This window comes from Scyliorhinus canicula, chromosome 16 (assembly GCF_902713615.1).
Source record: "Scyliorhinus canicula chromosome 16, sScyCan1.1, whole genome shotgun sequence".
Taxonomy (NCBI): domain Eukaryota; kingdom Metazoa; phylum Chordata; class Chondrichthyes; order Carcharhiniformes; family Scyliorhinidae; genus Scyliorhinus; species Scyliorhinus canicula.
This window is the reverse complement of record NC_052161.1, coordinates 21,789,195-21,807,288: the sequence shown is the minus strand read 5'-3', so window position 1 is coordinate 21,807,288 and position 18,094 is coordinate 21,789,195. Positions and strand designations below refer to the sequence as shown.

At 43.5% G+C, this 18,094-nt stretch overlaps 1 protein-coding gene across 2 annotated transcripts; it reads right to left on the bottom strand.

The window, feature by feature from the left end:
- Positions 1 to 4,438: 4,438 nt before the first annotated feature.
- On the bottom strand, positions 4,439 to 11,788 carry vax1 (ventral anterior homeobox 1). Of its 2 annotated transcripts, none has more exons than XM_038821734.1 (3): positions 10,709 to 11,788; positions 7,641 to 7,828; positions 4,439 to 6,418 (listed from the first exon to the last, which is right to left on the bottom strand). In XM_038821734.1, exons 1-3 carry the CDS (start codon positions 10,947 to 10,949, stop codon positions 5,933 to 5,935), a joined length of 915 nt encoding a protein of 304 aa, XP_038677662.1. In that variant the 5' UTR covers positions 10,950 to 11,788; the 3' UTR covers positions 4,439 to 5,932. The 2 variants fall into 2 exon arrangements, with proteins under 2 accessions (XP_038677662.1, XP_038677663.1); XM_038821735.1 differs by lacking the exon at positions 10,709 to 11,788 and adding an exon at positions 7,961 to 8,629.
- Positions 11,789 to 18,094: the final 6,306 nt, after the last annotated feature.

The window sequence follows — 18,094 nt, the reverse complement described above, 5'->3', positions numbered from 1 at the left end:
ATCCTCATCCTCGCTCTTGGCGCCACATACAGCAACCGTACCCATGCCACAAATCTCGGCCCAAACCCAAACCTTCCCAAAACATTGAACAAGTACCGCCACTCCACCCGATCAAATGCTTTCTCCGCGTCCATGGACACCACCACCTGCAGTACCAGAGCTCTCGACGGATTCATCACCACATTCAACAGCTGTCTTATATTACTCGCGAGCTGCCTGTCCTTCACAAAGCCTGCTTGATCTTCTGCAACCACCCCGGGACACAATCCTCCATCCTCCCCGCCAATAACTTAGCCAATACTTTCACATCCATGTTCAATAGTGATATGGGTCTATATGACCCACATTCCACCTGGTCCTTCCTTTTTTGGGGGATTAGTATGATTTCTGCCTGCTTCATCGACTCTGACAACTCCCCCTTCTCCAGTGCTTCATTAAACGCCCCCAACAGATGTGGTGCCAGGTCCGCCGCAAATTCCTTATAAAATTCTGCCGGGTACCCATCCGGCCCAGGGGCCTTCCCCGACTTCATACCCCTGATACTGTCCAGCACCTCCCTCAGCCCCAGGGGCTCCTCCAACGCCTGCCTCTTTGCTTCCTCCACCTGGGGAAATTCCAGCTCATCCAGAAACCATCCCATGTCCCCCTCCTCTTCTCCTGGGTCTGCCTCATAAAATCCCTGGTAATACTCTCTAAGTACCTCATTTATCTTCCCTGGCTCTGACGCCACATCCCCAGACCCAATCTGGATCTTCAATATTTTCCTGGACACAGCCTGCCTCTGCAGCTGTTGCGCCAGCATGCAGCTCGCCTTCTCCCCATACTCGTATTGCACCACTCTTGCCCTACACAGTTGCCCTACTGCCCTCCCCATTGTCAGCCTGTCAAATTGCCCGTGCAACTTTTTCCTCCTCGCCTATCCCTCCATGGTGGTCACCCTTGAAGATTCTCTCTCCACCTCCACTATCTCGCTCTCTAGACGGTCATGTTCCGCCCTCCTTTCCTTATTCGCACGAACCGTAAATGAGATAATTTCTCCCCGGACCACTGCCTTCACTGCTTCCCAAAAAATTCCCATCGCCATCTCCCCATTCTGATTGAACTCCACATAATCCCTAATCACCAACCGCACCTTATCACAAAAACGTCCATCCGCCAACAACCCCGAGTCAAACCTCCAGCCCCGGCCTCTGCTCTCGTCCCGTACTGAACCGAATATCCAGCCAGTGGGGTGCATGGTCCGAGATAACTATCCCTGCATACTCTGCCCCCTCCACCCCAACCAAAATCTCCCGACTCACTACAAAGTAATCAATCCTCGAATACATCTTAGAGACGTGTGAAAAGAAGGAATACTCCTTTCCCTCTGGGTTCTGAAAGCGCCATGGATCCACCATACCCATCCTCTCCATAAACCCCCCCCCCCCAACCACCCCCCGCAGCTCCCTTGCCATTCGTACCCTACCCATTGACCTGTGGCTTGATCTATCCACCCTTGTCTCCAGGACACAGTTAAAATCTCCTTCCATGATCAACTGGTATGTGGCCATATCCAGGATTGCTGCCAGCAAACCCCTCATAAAACCCACATCATCCCAATTTGGGGCATACACATTTCTCAAAGTTATTATTGAAAACACCAGTCAATACAGCATTTTTCATTTAACAAAAATTGCCTACAAGTGCAAGTTTTATTTTTGTTAGGGGTTTGGCTGTTCATAATCTCATTTTTTTTAAATATGAAACGGTATTATAAATATTTCTGATTCAAAAAGACATTGGCCAGAAAAATAATTTTTTACTAAACACAGAAGTGGCATCATCAGTAGTAGGGGGAATTTCCATGTGGAAATAGGTTGGTAATGCCTGTATTTTGTTCCTAACAATTGCACACAGAATCGTTGTATACAGTAACAATTGCATACAATAACAATTGCATACAGTAACAATTGCATACAGTTGCATTGCATAGAGTTACAATTGCATACACTAACAATTGGATACACTAACAATTGCATACAGAAACATTGCAGAGTAACAATTGCATACAATAACAATCGCATACAGAAACAATGCATAGAGTAACAATTGCATACAATAACAATCGCATACAGAAACATTGCATAGAGTAACAATTACATACAATAACAATCGCATACAGAAACATTGCATAGAGTAACAATTGCATACAATAACAATTGCATACAGAAACATTGCATAGAGTAACAATTGCGTACAATAACAATTAAATACAGTAACAATTGCATACAGAAATATTACCGTCGCCCATTTAATGTTACAATTGATTTAACTGTCCATTCAATGAAATTTTTAGCAATTTGAATAAAATAAACCTTTGTAACCAACATTATTGGAATAGACATTCCGGCAATCTACAATTCTGCAAATCACGGAAACGACTAGAAGAATGCAGTGTTTGCTTTCAAATCGGCTGATTTATAAAGTATGCTTCGATAAATGGAGATTACGCTTGCGGTTTCTAACAAGTTTCGAGTACGACAGATGTGAGACTTTTGTTTCTGTACAGTTCGGGACAATCCTCAAATATATCGCCGCATCCTCTTTGTCTGTATTTCTCCTGCTGCCCATGCGGATCCAGTCAAACTGTTAACAAATATAGAGCAGTGTTATTCGGCACAACTGGAAAATAGTCCGTTTTAGAAGAAGCGCTTTAACAAAAAATAACTTATTTCCCTATGTCGAATGGGACAGCACCCAACAGATTTTCAACAGAAATTAAATCTTCTCGCTGCGTTAAAAGGGTGGCTGAAAATGAATTATATAAATATAAACATCCGCCTTTCAGTCTTTGACTCGGTTCATTCTGCACCAAGTTATGGGCAATGTGATCAAAATGTGTTTTTATTGCGATCGGGCTTTATTTGAACATGTGTGTAAATTGCCAGTAAACACCGTGAGAGCGAGATTGCTGAAACTCTCGAGTTTGACTCATTCCACCACTGGCTGCAACTTGTTCAAATGCGAGTTTATGCAGTTTGACAATGCAATTTGGCTTAGTGTGGCAACGCGTTGACACAGCACGGATCACGCGCTCAGTCAGACCACCGTTAGAATTGACTGATCTGCGGTATGGGGTCATTATTTTGTGATTCAGACAAATATTAGTCTAAGTGCAAGTCAAGATTGAGAAACTAGGGTCGGAGTCTCACTTTGGTGTTAAGGGATTTGTGGATATTTTGGTGTGCGACGCATTGCAGAAGGTGTGCGTCGCGTATGTATTACAGAAATTGCCTAAAATTCTGTTGCACCAAGAACAAGGACATTACAAGTACAAATTGTGGGCAAGCCCACCCTGTCACAGCGCGCTGCAGCAGAAATCATGCTCCGCGTTACTTGATTTCGCAGACGCGTTAAATAGATGTTCAATTCGCCAAGTGTTGGAGTTGTTGCTACGGTTGGTGTAAAAAAAAAATCATTTTGTTCTATATTATGACCCACGTAACAGGTGCTCCCTCACATGAATCAGGTGAGAATGAATTACGCGGTTTAATTGCACATCGTTTTTCTGACTTTTATTTCTTTCTCACTCCATTAGGCATCTCCCGCCCTCCCTCCCCCACCGCACTGATTTGTCTAACTTGAGAATTTGTCAACAACCACAAAACACGGCTTCAAAGTGTCCCGGAATCAGCATGACGTTTGGAAGTTGCCCCAATCCAAATATTTGGATCCATGGGGGCAGATGATTAAAATGTACAAACTTAGCTCGAATTCTACTTACTTTACAACACAAATCCCGCCGAGTCAGAGAAACGCTGAATGCGGATGGGCGAGGAATATGGAATATGCAGACTTTATTTGGTTCACATTTTGTGATCGGGTTGTTGGCGGAGTGCAGACCTCGCGTGTACATTTGGACATGTCTCAAGTGTGGTAACGGCATTTCGAAGCAAATAGGGACAGTCCCTCGGGAATAGCTCCAACACTGCGGCAGGGATCTCTATTTGGGGGGGGGGGGGGGGGGGCTCACACCCACAAATCGTGGTATATGTCACATGTGCCAAACTTCCAGGCTGTGAAGTAAACGGCGGAGCTGCGGAGTTAGCCTGAAAATTAAATCTCACCTCCGCCATTGTGTGCAAATATCCAGTGTTGAAGATTAAAGTTCAAAACTCTCTCCCCCTCCCCGTTTAAGCAGTGCAAAACAAAAACCTCCCAAACAATAAAAGCATAAAGTATAATTGTGTTCAGTTTGGATACATTTGGCATCTAACTTAAATTAGGCCCTGTTTATTGTAGCTTAACCCTTCAATTACTGATGTTCTTTTGTTTACAAAAAGAACACAACAATATTAGATTTCCGAGGACAGGACAGTAATATTTTTTGTCAGTTATTAATAGTAGTTTAAAGTCTCATCTTTCGATGTTTGTTTGCAGAAATTTGAAAGCTGAAATTTGAAAGCTGTCGAAATTAAACAACTTGCGGCAAATTCGCAACTATGGTGATCAGGACACGAGGGTGACGTCAGATACCAGTGAGTCAAACTCTTTTTCACTCATAACGTGGCCGCTTATTGAACTCTTGATTTTCGATACATCTGTAAAACGTGTATATAATATTGACACTTAATTACAGAAGCATACATCAACATTTGAATCTATATTTGTTATTGATTTATATGACCACGACCCTTATAAAGATATGTAAAAACTATTTGGTTTGCAGTGAATATTTTTCTCCTCCCATATTCGCTTATCTTCGTTAACGGCAATCGTTGCGGTTGTCGCTTTAGCCTGAAGATCAGTTGGCAATTTCCATCATGTATCGGGGCTTGATGACTGATAATGACTAACAATAAGATGATCTCATGTTTCCTAAATTAATATAGTACAATGGTGGGGGCAGGGGGCAGTGAATAAACAGCCGAAAATGACAACCACTATTTTGTTTTACTTTTAAAGCACGCTCAGATGTGCCCTATTTTAAAGATGGCTATTTAAATATATTGTATACATTTGTGCAGGCAGTCTCAAGGCATGGCCTTGGCAAGTCATCAATAATCCATATTAAACATGTTTTTGGTAGGAATGAGAAACCACAGCTGTTAACATTTCAGGGTCACATATATTTTCACTCTTGCGACATGCAAAATATAACAAACGACAAAATACAGATCAAGTTAGTAGCAAGGCCTTTCATTTGACTCTATTGAACTTTAAATACACGCACCGTCTTTTTATTAAACCATTAGTCTATTAATTACGGACGTTAATCAATAATTTACAATAAAATACAGTTTCAAATTTTGCCTCTTTCAAATTATTATACTATAATAAAAGCTATACATCAGAACATCTGGAGTTCGGTGGCACAGATTCAAAACAATATACACTTTTTTTATACAAGACCAGACACTGAACAATCTCCATTCATGACATACCTAACAGAGCTAGAACAGGAAACATGAACATCAAAATATTTATTGTCTTCCTTCAGAGAGAACCAAACTCCTGAAAAAAGGTCCATTTTTTTTTTAATTGGCTGACTTACCCAAGCTGCAATTCAAAAATATCCAAAATTCTGCTGCAACTACTTAACAGGTCTAACAAAAACCAACGTTCTTAAGAAAAGTTGCCTGCGTTACAGATGAACTGGCACATGTGATTACAGTTCCCAGAGCGGTGGATTGCGGGACCTGGTTTGCATTTAAAGGGCTGTATCTGAAACCTGATGTTGGATCCGTCAATTTCTCCACAACCCAACATGTCGGTGGATAGGTTGATTCTGCCTTTTACAAATGAATCTAAACTGGACTGTCGGCTGGTTGGGAATTGACTATATAATAATATATATGTATGCATACGCTACGCGCGAATGTTCATTTTCAATATTTTTAAATTCAGCCTATATGAGTCAACAGTTAAAAATGCTGTTTCCTGAAGACTTCTGTTAGTCCATTATTTTTTTGTCCATTGCTTCTCTTTTGCCATTCCTGGAATAGGGCTCGAAAGCGGAAGAGCTCAAGTATCTAGCAGATAGTTCCTGCAAGTTCCCCGTCAATGATCCGGTTACAGTTAAGGGCGAGGCGAGCCTGGTGGTCACCGTCCCGAGCAGAGACGGTACCGGCATACTGAAAACGTTGTGTCCGGAGTGGCTGCTGGTCAGTGTCGGCGCTCCTGAGGTCCCCACTGTGAGTGACGAAGTGCCCAGCGTGGTGCCCAGGCCCACCACGGGAGCACGCAGAGCCGATCCCAGGGTGCTGGAGGCGCAGGGTAGGAGGCCGGATAAGCCAGGCGGGGACAGCATCCTGCCCTGCTCCAGCAGCCGCAGCACGCTGCAGGTTGCCGCCGTCTCGGAAGCCGTCGACCGCACGTCGGAATCTTTCCCTTGGTCCTTTTTCTGCTTCGTGCGTCGGTTTTGAAACCAGACTTTCACCTGTTTTCATAACACACAGTGCATCACATAAATACACACCAGTGATGTAACCTTTAACCCACTCTAGCGGTTATTTATTCCCCCACACTAGATTTAGGCCGATGCTTCAAAATAACCTTGTTGTCAGTCACCGACTTGAATGATGACTATCCTAGCATATGTCTAATTGAATTAATGATGGCTGCATAAAGCTAAATGCAAACAAACAGAGAATGCTGATACAAAATATGGCATTTAGTTTACTTCTAATATATCACGCATAGATTAGGGTGATTATACTGAAAGGAACAATTTATTCCCATTTGTTGTTCAATGCATACCAACATTTTCGGACTATTAGCTCCATTTTGATCGCCTCTGTATGGTTGTGAAACTGGGTCGGCTCAATATATTCTGACCGGTGCTCGGTAATGATAGACCAATATTCGCCACAGCTACTGCCAAGCTTTCAGCTTCACGAGTGGAACTCAGTTATCTCGATACTGACACCGGACACAAAGCGCTCTACAATTGGACTAGCTAAGCTGCCTCCGTAAAATATATTTGAACAAGGTCTCTGGTATATGAGACAATAATTTTTAAAAATGCAAAATAAATAAAAATTTCTACAGCTACGCAGAGCACCGGTTTCAAATTACATTTTAAGCAAGCAGAATTCGTAAAATCTGATTTTTCTCGTTCGGAGATGGGCCTCAAAACAAATTGGGCAACAGGCCTCTTGTTGAGTGCCTCTACTATTTAGAATCCAACTCACACAAATCTTCAGGAAAACTTATTTGAACCTTGTTAACGGTTCTATGAGAAAATTACGAATATGAAAGTCCATGCTCAGCTGAACTGTTTCCCAGGTAAGCGTGTCGACAACGACCTAAACCACTACATATTCTTCCACATTTTAACAGCTAAATTGGGGTTAACACGGGTCTCCACATTTTAAAGACTCAAGATTATTTTTAAAAAAAAATAAAATTCGGCTAGACTCAGATCTTGATACAATAAAATTAAAATAAGTCTGTGTCCAAATATATTGTAGTTATCCTTCGCCAGAGCTGCAGATGCAGACAATAGTTAGCACGTCAAGATTTAAAATTTAATTGTTTAGACGGGGGAACACAGATGTCCACACCTAACCTCCAGGCAAATGTAAATCTGAGACTATAATGCCAACAATAAAAACCGCAGCATCATGCACTCAAGCGTACAAATGGCCTTCTCTCTCTACCTGAGTTTCTGACAAGTTGAGCTGTCGAGCCAATTCGGTCCTCTCGCGTCCCACGACGTACTGACAGCGCTGGAACTCCATTTCTAAACGATACAGCTGTTCGGCGGTGAAAGACGTTCGGGTGCGTTTGGGCCGATCAAGATCCAGCCCTTTGGGCAGAATTATTTCTCTTATGGATCCCTTGGCATCTGCATGATGGAAATGCAATTGTCCGTTATTTCTCAGACAGTGCAATAACTGCACGGAATTATACAACTAAATAACCCCCCCCCCCCCCCCCCCCCCCCTCCCGCCAAAAGCAATCCATACAAGCGACACACCCTCCTCAAATAGCCCAGGACTGCAGATCATGCAGTTAGCATCGATTTTGGCGGTTGAAGACAGCAAGCTGCGCATTCATCACATTCCAAACATCATATGGCGGCATATTTGTTTCCTAACGCGCCCGTTATGTATTGCTGTGTTAAACTGGGTTAGGACTGTCAGCCTGAATTGCATGCAGATTGAAGCAGGAATAAATTACAGTCCTGTCCCTCTTCAGGTCATATGGACTGTAAACGTTCACTCGGTTTCTCTCTCTACAGATGCTGCCAGACCTGTTGTGTCTGTCCAGCATTTTCTTGCTTTACATTAAATACAGCGGTTATTATTATTTGCTGATGTGCATTCGAGAAGCAACAACAAAAGCGAGCCAACAAATAGCGGCTTTATGTGACGACGGTTTCCCAAACAATCGGATAGTCACCTAGATTAAATTATTTAGAAACTTGATCACTACACATCTTTTTTGGCGTTACATCATTGCACGTGCTTATTTCAGTAGTCTATTGCCAAGTTTCACTCAAAAGTAAAATGTGCAGATAAGTCATAGTTTAAAAAGGAAATGCCCCATGTTGTTAAACTGGAAGTCACAGTCCGTAGGTTATAGTTTTTACGAATATATTGCGATTTAGTGACTGCATTTTGGTTAATAGTCACAATGTACAATTACCCCTTAAATAAAACAACCAAAGTGCACCTTCTAACAAAGCAGAACATGATCCTATTTATTAATGGGAATATATATCTATCTGCAGATGGAGAGAGCATTACCTACAAACTTTGGTTTACATAGATTAAAAACAAAGTAGCATTTTCAGTAAAAATCACGAAACAGCCAGATTGCAATTAACAAAGATTCACTGTTTCTGGAGCTCAGTGTATCCGTAACTACCACATCCAGAAAGAAACTGTGTTCCCTCTCGGGCTCTTGGAGTGTTGTGTCTGTAATTCAACCTGACGCGCGTCTGGGGCCAATCGGTCATCGAAGGATTAACAATTGTTTCTACCAGGCACAGATTTACAGTTGCATTGAATTCCCTCAATATTTGAACGGAAGTCAACCACCCATCGTTGCTGAACGTGGCAGAAATAATTAAAATATATAGTATTTAAAAAGATATATTAAAGTAAAATATCTAATACAAATGTACAATTATCTGTATGTTCCGTTTGACGTTTGCAGGGCTATGTTGAATTTAAACATGGCGTGTTGTTTCGTTCATAACGATACTTGTGAAAGCAACAAAACGTGTTATCCACCTTATTGCCAGCATAAATAACAACACAACCTCCAGTCACGACAACGACTAAAATGCAATGGATTAACAAATTAATAAACGGTTAAAATTGAACAGGTTTGAAACCAGAACTCGGCATTAAAAAGGCACGGCTGCCAGGCAGTAACAGTGACTACAGCCCTTCCTTATTTTAGGAGGCAGGGCAAATCGTATCTTTACAATTCTTTGATATTTTTAAACGGGTAAAGACTTTGATATTTTTAAACGGGTAAAGACTAAAATGGGCATTTTCCACTCAGTTTCCTACTAATTAAGGTAAACGAACGAGTTTGCAAACAATTCCGCGTGTTTATGCATATGCACATGCCTTGTGATTTGTGCAATCCATGGACAGAATCTCCTCTGACAATAGGAAATTATATGAGGCACAAATGTACCTTCAGCCGCCTAGATAGAAAAGGAGAGAGCCCACAATATATTTTGATCTGAGCCATGCAGCTGGGCGTCCAGAATGGCCTCCAATCTAGTTGTTACACTTTTTGTAAGGTTACTTTGTGATCTTGTGTTTTCAACTGTAATGAAGGGTGCGTGAAATATATTTTCATTAAGATTATTTATGCTCACAAGCTATGCCAGGATCAAACCGATTCTAGCCTAAAATCGCAGTGCCAGTGGTGGAGAGAGTGTTAACTTCATAGGTGATGGCCTTTAATGTAAATGTTGAGTTTGTTCCTCTTTTTCCATAAAGCGACTTCCAGTCGTTGTTGCTTGAAATGACAAATTGTAACGTGTTGATTTAAAGCCTCATTGCAGAGCCGCTCCTGCCAGCTCAGTAAAACGAGCCCCTGGTTTGGGTTGCCAATTGTTCGCCTTGTTGGGAAGGGAGATCACAGTTAATCGGTCTCCCATGAATTATCTAAATTCTCCGCTCTTGCCAAAGTCAACACACTTGCATTCGGCTTTTTCCTTGGTCGGTGTAAAATGGTTCAACAAAATTCTAATATTTAAAGATCGATGCAAGTTGCTCGCTCAACGCAAACAGCTGGCTGGAGCCAGGGATACATTTGGAAAATACACTTTCAGAGAGAGCCCAGAGCAGAAACAAAGAATGAGGGAAAAATAATGGATTAAAGAAAGAGGTAATCGGCCCTTTTGTTTTAAATGGGCAATTCGCTATTCGTCACAGCATTTTTTTCTGCTTCCAAACACTTGGGCAATGGTGACCTTGTATTTGTAAAAATACAGAAATCTAACCATAAACAAGGAAGCAAATTGCCCCAAATAAAAATAAACTGATCCATTCTCCCGGAGAGCGTTCCAGGCACCGGGAGGTCACACGATTTAAAAATATATATATACAGAACAACATGGTGCAAAACGTAAAATAGTATTTTGCATCGTGCAAAGGAAGTTCAAGCTGGGCGAAACCAGTGGGACAAGTCCGTTTAAAACTGAACAACAGGGGGAAAGAGAGAGAGGGAGGGAGAGAGGGAATAAAACCGCGCTCACCTCTTACAAGAATTCGTCTACAATAGTCCGGGTCACTAGTACTAGATTTTGTTTTATTGCAGTCTTCGGAGACGGTAGAAGCTGAGAAAGTCTCCTGCTGATCCTGCATCAAAGAATTCCGAAGGTTACCGTGAGAATCCCTTGAATTCGAGCTGGTGTCTTTCCCCTCTCGGAGTCCATTCTTTAAACCTCTGCTCGACTCAGCTTCCATTATTGGTTCCCGATTGCATCTGACTTCCATGGAGGACTGTTCGTGAAACGTAGTGCAAAAGAAAAATGGAGAAATAGGAAGGAACAATGTTTGTTTCGGGTTGGGTTTTTTTTTGGGGGGGGGGGGGGGGGGCGGTATTGCACAAAATATTGTCCCAGCTGCTGTTTTCTGTCAAAAAGTTCACTCTCTCGACGAGGAATTATTTGCCGGACTGAAATTTCTGGAAATGTTGCTTTCACAGATGGCCGTTCTTTTCTCGTTATCCAGCTTCGAGTGCCCAATGATCAACACACTGCTACATGGTGCTTTAAGCTGCAGCCTTTCCGATTTACTGTGGCGAGAGATCTACAAATACCAGGCACATAGTACGTACACTTGCCGTTTCAATTGATTATGGGTAATTTTACGGCTCGACATTTACGTTACCCCATGAATACACAGACTTGTTTGGATAATATATCGGGGTCTTAATGGATGGTTTCTGCGCTCGCCTTCAATCAAGCAGCTAAATACGGTAAACTGATTGGTCTCAAATGCGGGAGAGAGAAAAAAAACCACACTTGTCAGAGAGTTAAGAGTTTGAGGAAAGTTCTGAGCAGTTTGATGGTGTGATATTAGCACCGCAAGCAGCCCCAACTCCTTTGAGCTTGGTGTCCCCTTGAACTGAACTTAGAGCAGCGAGACTGAGTCACCTTCAGGAGCAGCCCGAGGGAGGGAGAGAGAGAGAACACTATTCAATTCACAATATATCCACAGGAAACAGCTAGTCCGGAAAATCCTAACTAAAGATTCTCTAAATGAAAAGTTTCACCTCAGTTATTTCATTGTCAGCGCAACAATATATTTGGTGCGTCCAATGGACAATAATCCAATAAGACCATTGATTACCCGACAATGAATCAATTCAACTGAATGGATGGCTGCTCGGAGCACGCTCCAGTCCTTCTTGTCACCTCGCGGGGCAGAAGCCCTCTTCACGCTGCTCTCCGCATTCAATCTTTTATGGGAAATGGGGGAAAGAGTGAAAGATGGCAATTATCTAATTGGACTATTAACAAACAATTCTCCGAGTGTGGCTTGCATGGTTGTGTTTCGTAGGGCGGGGTGAAAGGCCACATGTCGGACTGAAGCCATTCAGTAGGAACCCAGGCTGTTTTTTAAGGAGTTCGAATGGAGGTCTCTCTCTCTCTCTCGCTCACTCACTCTCTCTCTCTCTCTGCAGCTCTCGCAGACCAGCAGAATGGAGAACGCCGGCGATCTCCATGGTGCTGCCGATTGAAAAGAAATTCATGTCCAATTCCTAAATTTAAAAAAGAGAGAGATCCGCAAAGATCGACCCCTCATTGTTCTCCCGTTTCTTGATTCAGCGGACGCCTTAAATCATATGGAGTTTTCCCCCCCTCACTCTGTTAACTTACACCACTTGGTTGGGCTTTAGTTTAATGACAATGTGTGGTTACGCAGACGGAGCATCTTTAAAAAATAAGGGGGGGGGGGGGGGGGGGGGGGGAGAGAACGTTTCGTTTAAGCAGCATTTAAAATAAAACAAGTTTAATTATGATTTCAGACCTTTTTCGAGATTAGAAACTCGGAATAAACGACGTGGCGGCGGGAGTAAATTGTTCCTGCTCGCCTCTTTGTTTGTGGGCGATCAAATAAATAAACTGGATTTAAAGAAAAGGTCTGATTACGCGCGCGAATTGGAAAGTTGGATACCAGCAGGAAGGGATGTCCTTCATGCCCCGAGCTCCGGATTTGCCCTGCTTATGGTGGTGTGCGTTGCAAACGGGCACCTCGGCTCACATTTACTTGCAACAAAGAAAACATCTCCGAAGTTCTTTGCTAAACCCACCACCGCAAGCGGCATAATGCAACAATGCATCCTTTTTAGTAACAGAAATGGGACACAGTGACTAGTTACAAACGAAACTTTTCTCCATGAAAGTAGACTTTCACTTCCCACAAATTGGTCCCCCACCCAATCACAAAAAAAATTGTGCGCGTTCTGTCTCCTAGCTTTTGGACAAATATAATGATGTTTGGATTTGTAAAGGCGATAGAAACTGACAAAGAGGGAGTATCCGATTTGTAGCAACATCGGCTGATCTTTTAATTAATTCTACAAGCAAGCGCGTGTCACTGTTTCACACAACACTATTGAAACAGAAAACGCCTATGCTTATTTACCTATTTCCAACAAATAAATACATTCTTTAAATTCTCGGGTGGACGAAAAAGGTCACGTTGCAGAGAAGTGAATGAAAACCAACCCTAGTCTGGGCCGCAATGAGCCTTCCTATTGCAATATTTACCGGACACGGCACAATTTGGGGGAGCTGGCCATATTATTTTGGCATTTCCACACGCTACCAATGTACACTACGAGTATTAACGTTGTTTTATTAACGCATACTTTAGTTTGCACCCGTTAAATCAGATGGAAAGGGCACGTTTGAGAAAACCCACAACTATTGATGCAATCCGGTGGATCGCCTGGTCAATTATACTGTGGCCAACATACACCGGCCCCGATTTAAGGGACACATTCGAGATGGCACCCAACATTTACCAACACAAAGGGGAATGTTGCGAGAACAGTGAACTGCAGTTCAATTTATGGATCGCCAGTGACAGACCAATCTTCGTCAATACACAGTTTATGATCAGCCTCGGTTTTAAACCCACAAACTGTGAAGAGTGGGAACTTTTTGGTCAGTGGTGTCTGCTGTCAGCTTTACCAAGTACCGCTTGTGTACGAACCTTACCCTCAAGTGTGCTTACTAATTACTTTGCATTAAGCACATTCGTCTTTGTGATCACATCGCCCCGAACTGATTTAAATCGCAACCCCCAACTTGGGGGGATTAATAAATAGAAATGTGAAACACAATCTGATATTTCTGCGTCAGTTCAAAAATCCGGAAAACTGGCGCCAACGCGGGAGAGTCGCCTTTTTTGGGGGTTCTATTCCCTCCAAATAATTATTGGGGAACATCTTATCATCCACCGTCAAACAACGGGAAATAATTTCCTCACGGGAACGGCGAAGCACGTCCCTCAATTCTCACCCTCGGGAAATCTATGCATCAGCTTTTGTTGGAGTTAAAATACCTTAAACGGGAGGGGAGCTGCTTTTGATGTTCTGCATGTTTAATCTCACACCTACTTCTGCGTTGGACTTGTTGTGGTTTTTTAAAGGCCTATTTTGGGACATCATGTTGGCACTTTGGCATTATGAAGCAAGTACTGGTAATAGTTTGTGTAACATTACATGGTGAATAATGCTGTTGGGGAGACATATTTCCAGGGAACGCCTCCCGTCTATTCCAAAATAATAAGAGGTATGAGGGAGAGTGCAACGTAGCCGAAATACATAGACACGAATCGACAACCTGCAAATTATAGAATTTAAGATCCCGACGTTACAGGCTGTCTGGAATTCCGAATATATTAGCATTGCATGACAAACGGACAGTCCGTTAAAACGAATCAATTTAGTTTTATCTGGTTTGCAGCTTTCGACAGTCGATGCAAAGTTCCAGTTAATGAACCCATTTCTAGGCATGAATGCTGTTTCTCTTCACAGACCTGTTGGGGTTTCAGAACATTTGCTCAACAAAACATGGTTTGCTATAAGTGCTCTTGCAATTCAACTTACAAACAACAAAGACCAACATGTCTTTTGAATGTTGCCTCAATCATGTACCATTAAATGTGTTCTCCCTGTCTATCAGTTCCCTGTGAACTTATTGTCCATTATTGTACTATCTTTAATCACGCTTACACATAAACACTTCTATTTGCAGTATTGAAATTTTTTTTAAAAGTTCATATGGGCCGAAAGCAAGGTACGTTACCAATCAGAGACAAAGAGCAAAAAATGCGCCACTGCTATCCCTGGGGAACGTAAGACTCAACTTGTCTGTACTGACGGATTTCTCCATCACGTTCAACGCTGAAGACAACCCCGATTCTGCTGTAATTCAACAGCGACATCCAGTGGCTACTAATTTACTGCCCGTCAAGAATGCAGAACAGTTGACAGAAGCTGCCGGGAGAGAGCACCTTCGATACTACTCGCCGAATTACATACTCAATAACATTTGAATAGGAAATCCAGTACAACACTATCGCGTTGTAGCAAAGAAAACCCCGAAATGTAACCTAAACCACCTCGCTTTAACCAAAATGAACTGTGTTGAGCGGCTGCCTGCAATTATAACCACATGGTTCTTGGGACAATTTACCTTTTTAATTTCAGGCGCTTGATTTCAAATCTTCATAATTTTACCTCAATTTTTCATTTTAACTTTAATCTCGGCTGAGCCTCGTCCTGCATCGAATCTCATGATTGTTGCACTGAGCTCATATCAGTGTAAAGTTAGCAATGCAAAACATGTGTTATGCAAAAACTCAGAAAAATGGTATGGAAATGAATGATGTGAGATTTCCCTTCTGGCATTTCGGTACTGTTTCAAAAAAAGTCTCAATCGGTGTCCAGTTTGCCTACACTGGTAGTAGTGAATTCACACATGGAGTCCAGGTATGAGTAATATCATTTATTACTGACACACTTTACAATGGACTTGATGCCGATTCAGGGCCACCAAATGATTTTACCCTTTTAGGATACACTGCGTGTGCTAAATAGAACATTGAACAGTACAGCACAGAATATTCATATTAATACAAGTAGCTCCACTGAGAAACACATAATGTGTATCAAAGCAATGGGAAGCATGTAACAGTTTGAGAAGCCAAGGGGAGGCCCTATAAGAAGCACAGATGGGTGAGCCTGATTGTTGCTGTGGGCCTCAAGTAAAGTGAGTTGTTGGGCTGTCCCAGGAGTGAGGCAACGCCACCAATCCACCTTTAATTTGGCAGTAATTAATTGTCATTAATCTGGCAAATTCACTCATAAGTACAGCTGGGGATAGGAAATGGATTTGAGAAGGCACATTTCCACCATAGGCCGCAATGAATTTTAAACTGTGTTTAATCCATTGTTTAGCACGGGAGTACTGGCTTTTGGTAAAATGCACAAAACTGGGGCGGGATTCTCCCCTACATGGCGGGGCGGGGGTCCTGGCGCGATGGAGTGGCGTGAACCACTCTGGCGTTGGGCCGCCCCAAAGCACCTTTAGGGGCCAAGCCCTGACATTGAGGTGCTAGACCCAGCAGGAAAAGACTTTGACGCCACGCCAGCTGGGTCCGAAGGGACTTCACCGGCCGGCAGAAGTCCGCGCATGCACTGGAGCGTCAGCGGCTGCTGACGTCATCCCCGCGCATGCGCAGGGGAAGGGGTCACTTCCGCCTCTGCCATGGTGAAGACGATGGCGAAGGCGGTAGGAAAAGAGTGCCCCCACGTCAGAGGCCCGCCCGCCGATTGGTGGGCCCTGATCACGGGCCAGGCCACCGTGGGGGCACCCCCTGGGGCAGATCGCCCCGCGCACCTCCCAGGACCCCAGAGCCCACCCGTGCCTGATCCCGCCGGTAAGTTTGGCGGTTTGATCCACGCCGGCGGGAGAGGCACGACAGTGGCGGGACTTCGGCCCATTGGGGCTGGAGAATCGCCGAGGGGGGGGGTGCCGACCGGCGTGACGCAATTCCCGCCCCTGCCGAATCTCTGGTGCCGAGACTCCGGGACGCAGCGGGGGTGGGATTGACGCTGGCCCCTGGCGATTCTCCAACCCGGCGGGGGTCGGAGAATCCCCCCCCGGAACTGACATGGTGTGACACTTCTTCCTGAAGGTAGTCGGCAGCTGCTTGCCTAAACTTGATTTGGACAAAACCATACCTGAGTTACACTAAAAAAATGTAAAATCTAGTCTGCAACTGCCCCTCAACTTCCAAGGGAAACATATTATTGGTGTCATCTTCTTGACTAACTCTCTGCTTTGATATCATTTAGAGGAATTATATAAATAACTTTTAGTTTGGCCTGTAGGTTCACCAGAATGATACAGTGGCCAAAGGGGTTAAACCACGGGCACAGCTTGAATAGACGAGGGTTGTATTCACATGAGTATAGGAGATTAAGGGTTAAGGGGTGATCTAATTGAGCTATTTAAGACGATTGTAGGATTTTATAGAGTAGATGGGTGGAAATAATTACATTCCCTTTTTATTTTTTGAATGTCCATATCAGCCAGGCGATGCTTCATTGGTGAAATAATAAATTCTTTTGATGCCAGGATTATATTGAAGTCTGCTAAGGCCATTAAATTGAATAGACTTAAAGATAATAATAACAATCTTTATTGTCACAAGTGAGCTTACATTAACACTGCAATGCAGCCCCTCGTCACAACATTCCGGTACACAGAAAGAGAATTCAGAATGTCCAAGTCACCTAACAGCACGTCTTTCTGAACTTGTGGGAGGAAACCGGAGCACCCGGAGGAAACCCACGCAGACACGGGGAGAATGTTCAGACTGTGCACAGACAGTGACCCAAGCCGCGAATCGAAACTGAGACCCTGGCACTGTGAAGCAACATCGCTAACCACTGTGCTACCGTGCTGATAGAATTAATTAATGATCTAAATGTGAAAGCAGAGGTAAGCTCGCAAATGACACGAAAATTGGTGGTGTGGTAAATAGTGAGGAGTAAAGCCTTAGATTACAGGACAATATAGAGGGGCTGGTCAGATGGGCAGAACATTGGCAAATGGAATTTAACCATGAAAAATGTGGATAGAATCATAGAATTTACAGTGTAGAAGGAGGCCATTCGGCCTATCGAGTCTGCACCAGCCCTTGGAAAGGGCACCCTACCCAAACTCACACCTCCACCCTATCCCTGTAACCCAGTAACCCCACCTAACCATTTTGGACACTAAGGCAATTTAGCGTGGTAATCCACCTATCCTGAAAATTGTTGGACTGTGGGAGGAAACCGGAGCACTCGGAGGAAACGCACGCAGACACAGGGAGAACGAGTAGATTCCTCACAGACAGTGACCCAAGCCGGGAATTGAACCTGGGACACTGGAGCTGTGAAGCAACAGTGCTAACCACTGTGCTACTGTGCCGCCCTTAAAAAGGTGATGCTTTTTTAGGAGGATTAACAAGGTAAGTGAATACACAATGAACGGTAGGATGCAAGGAAGTATAGAGGACCAAAGGGGCCTTGTGGTGCAAGTCCAAAGGTCCCTGAAAGCAGCAGGGCAGGT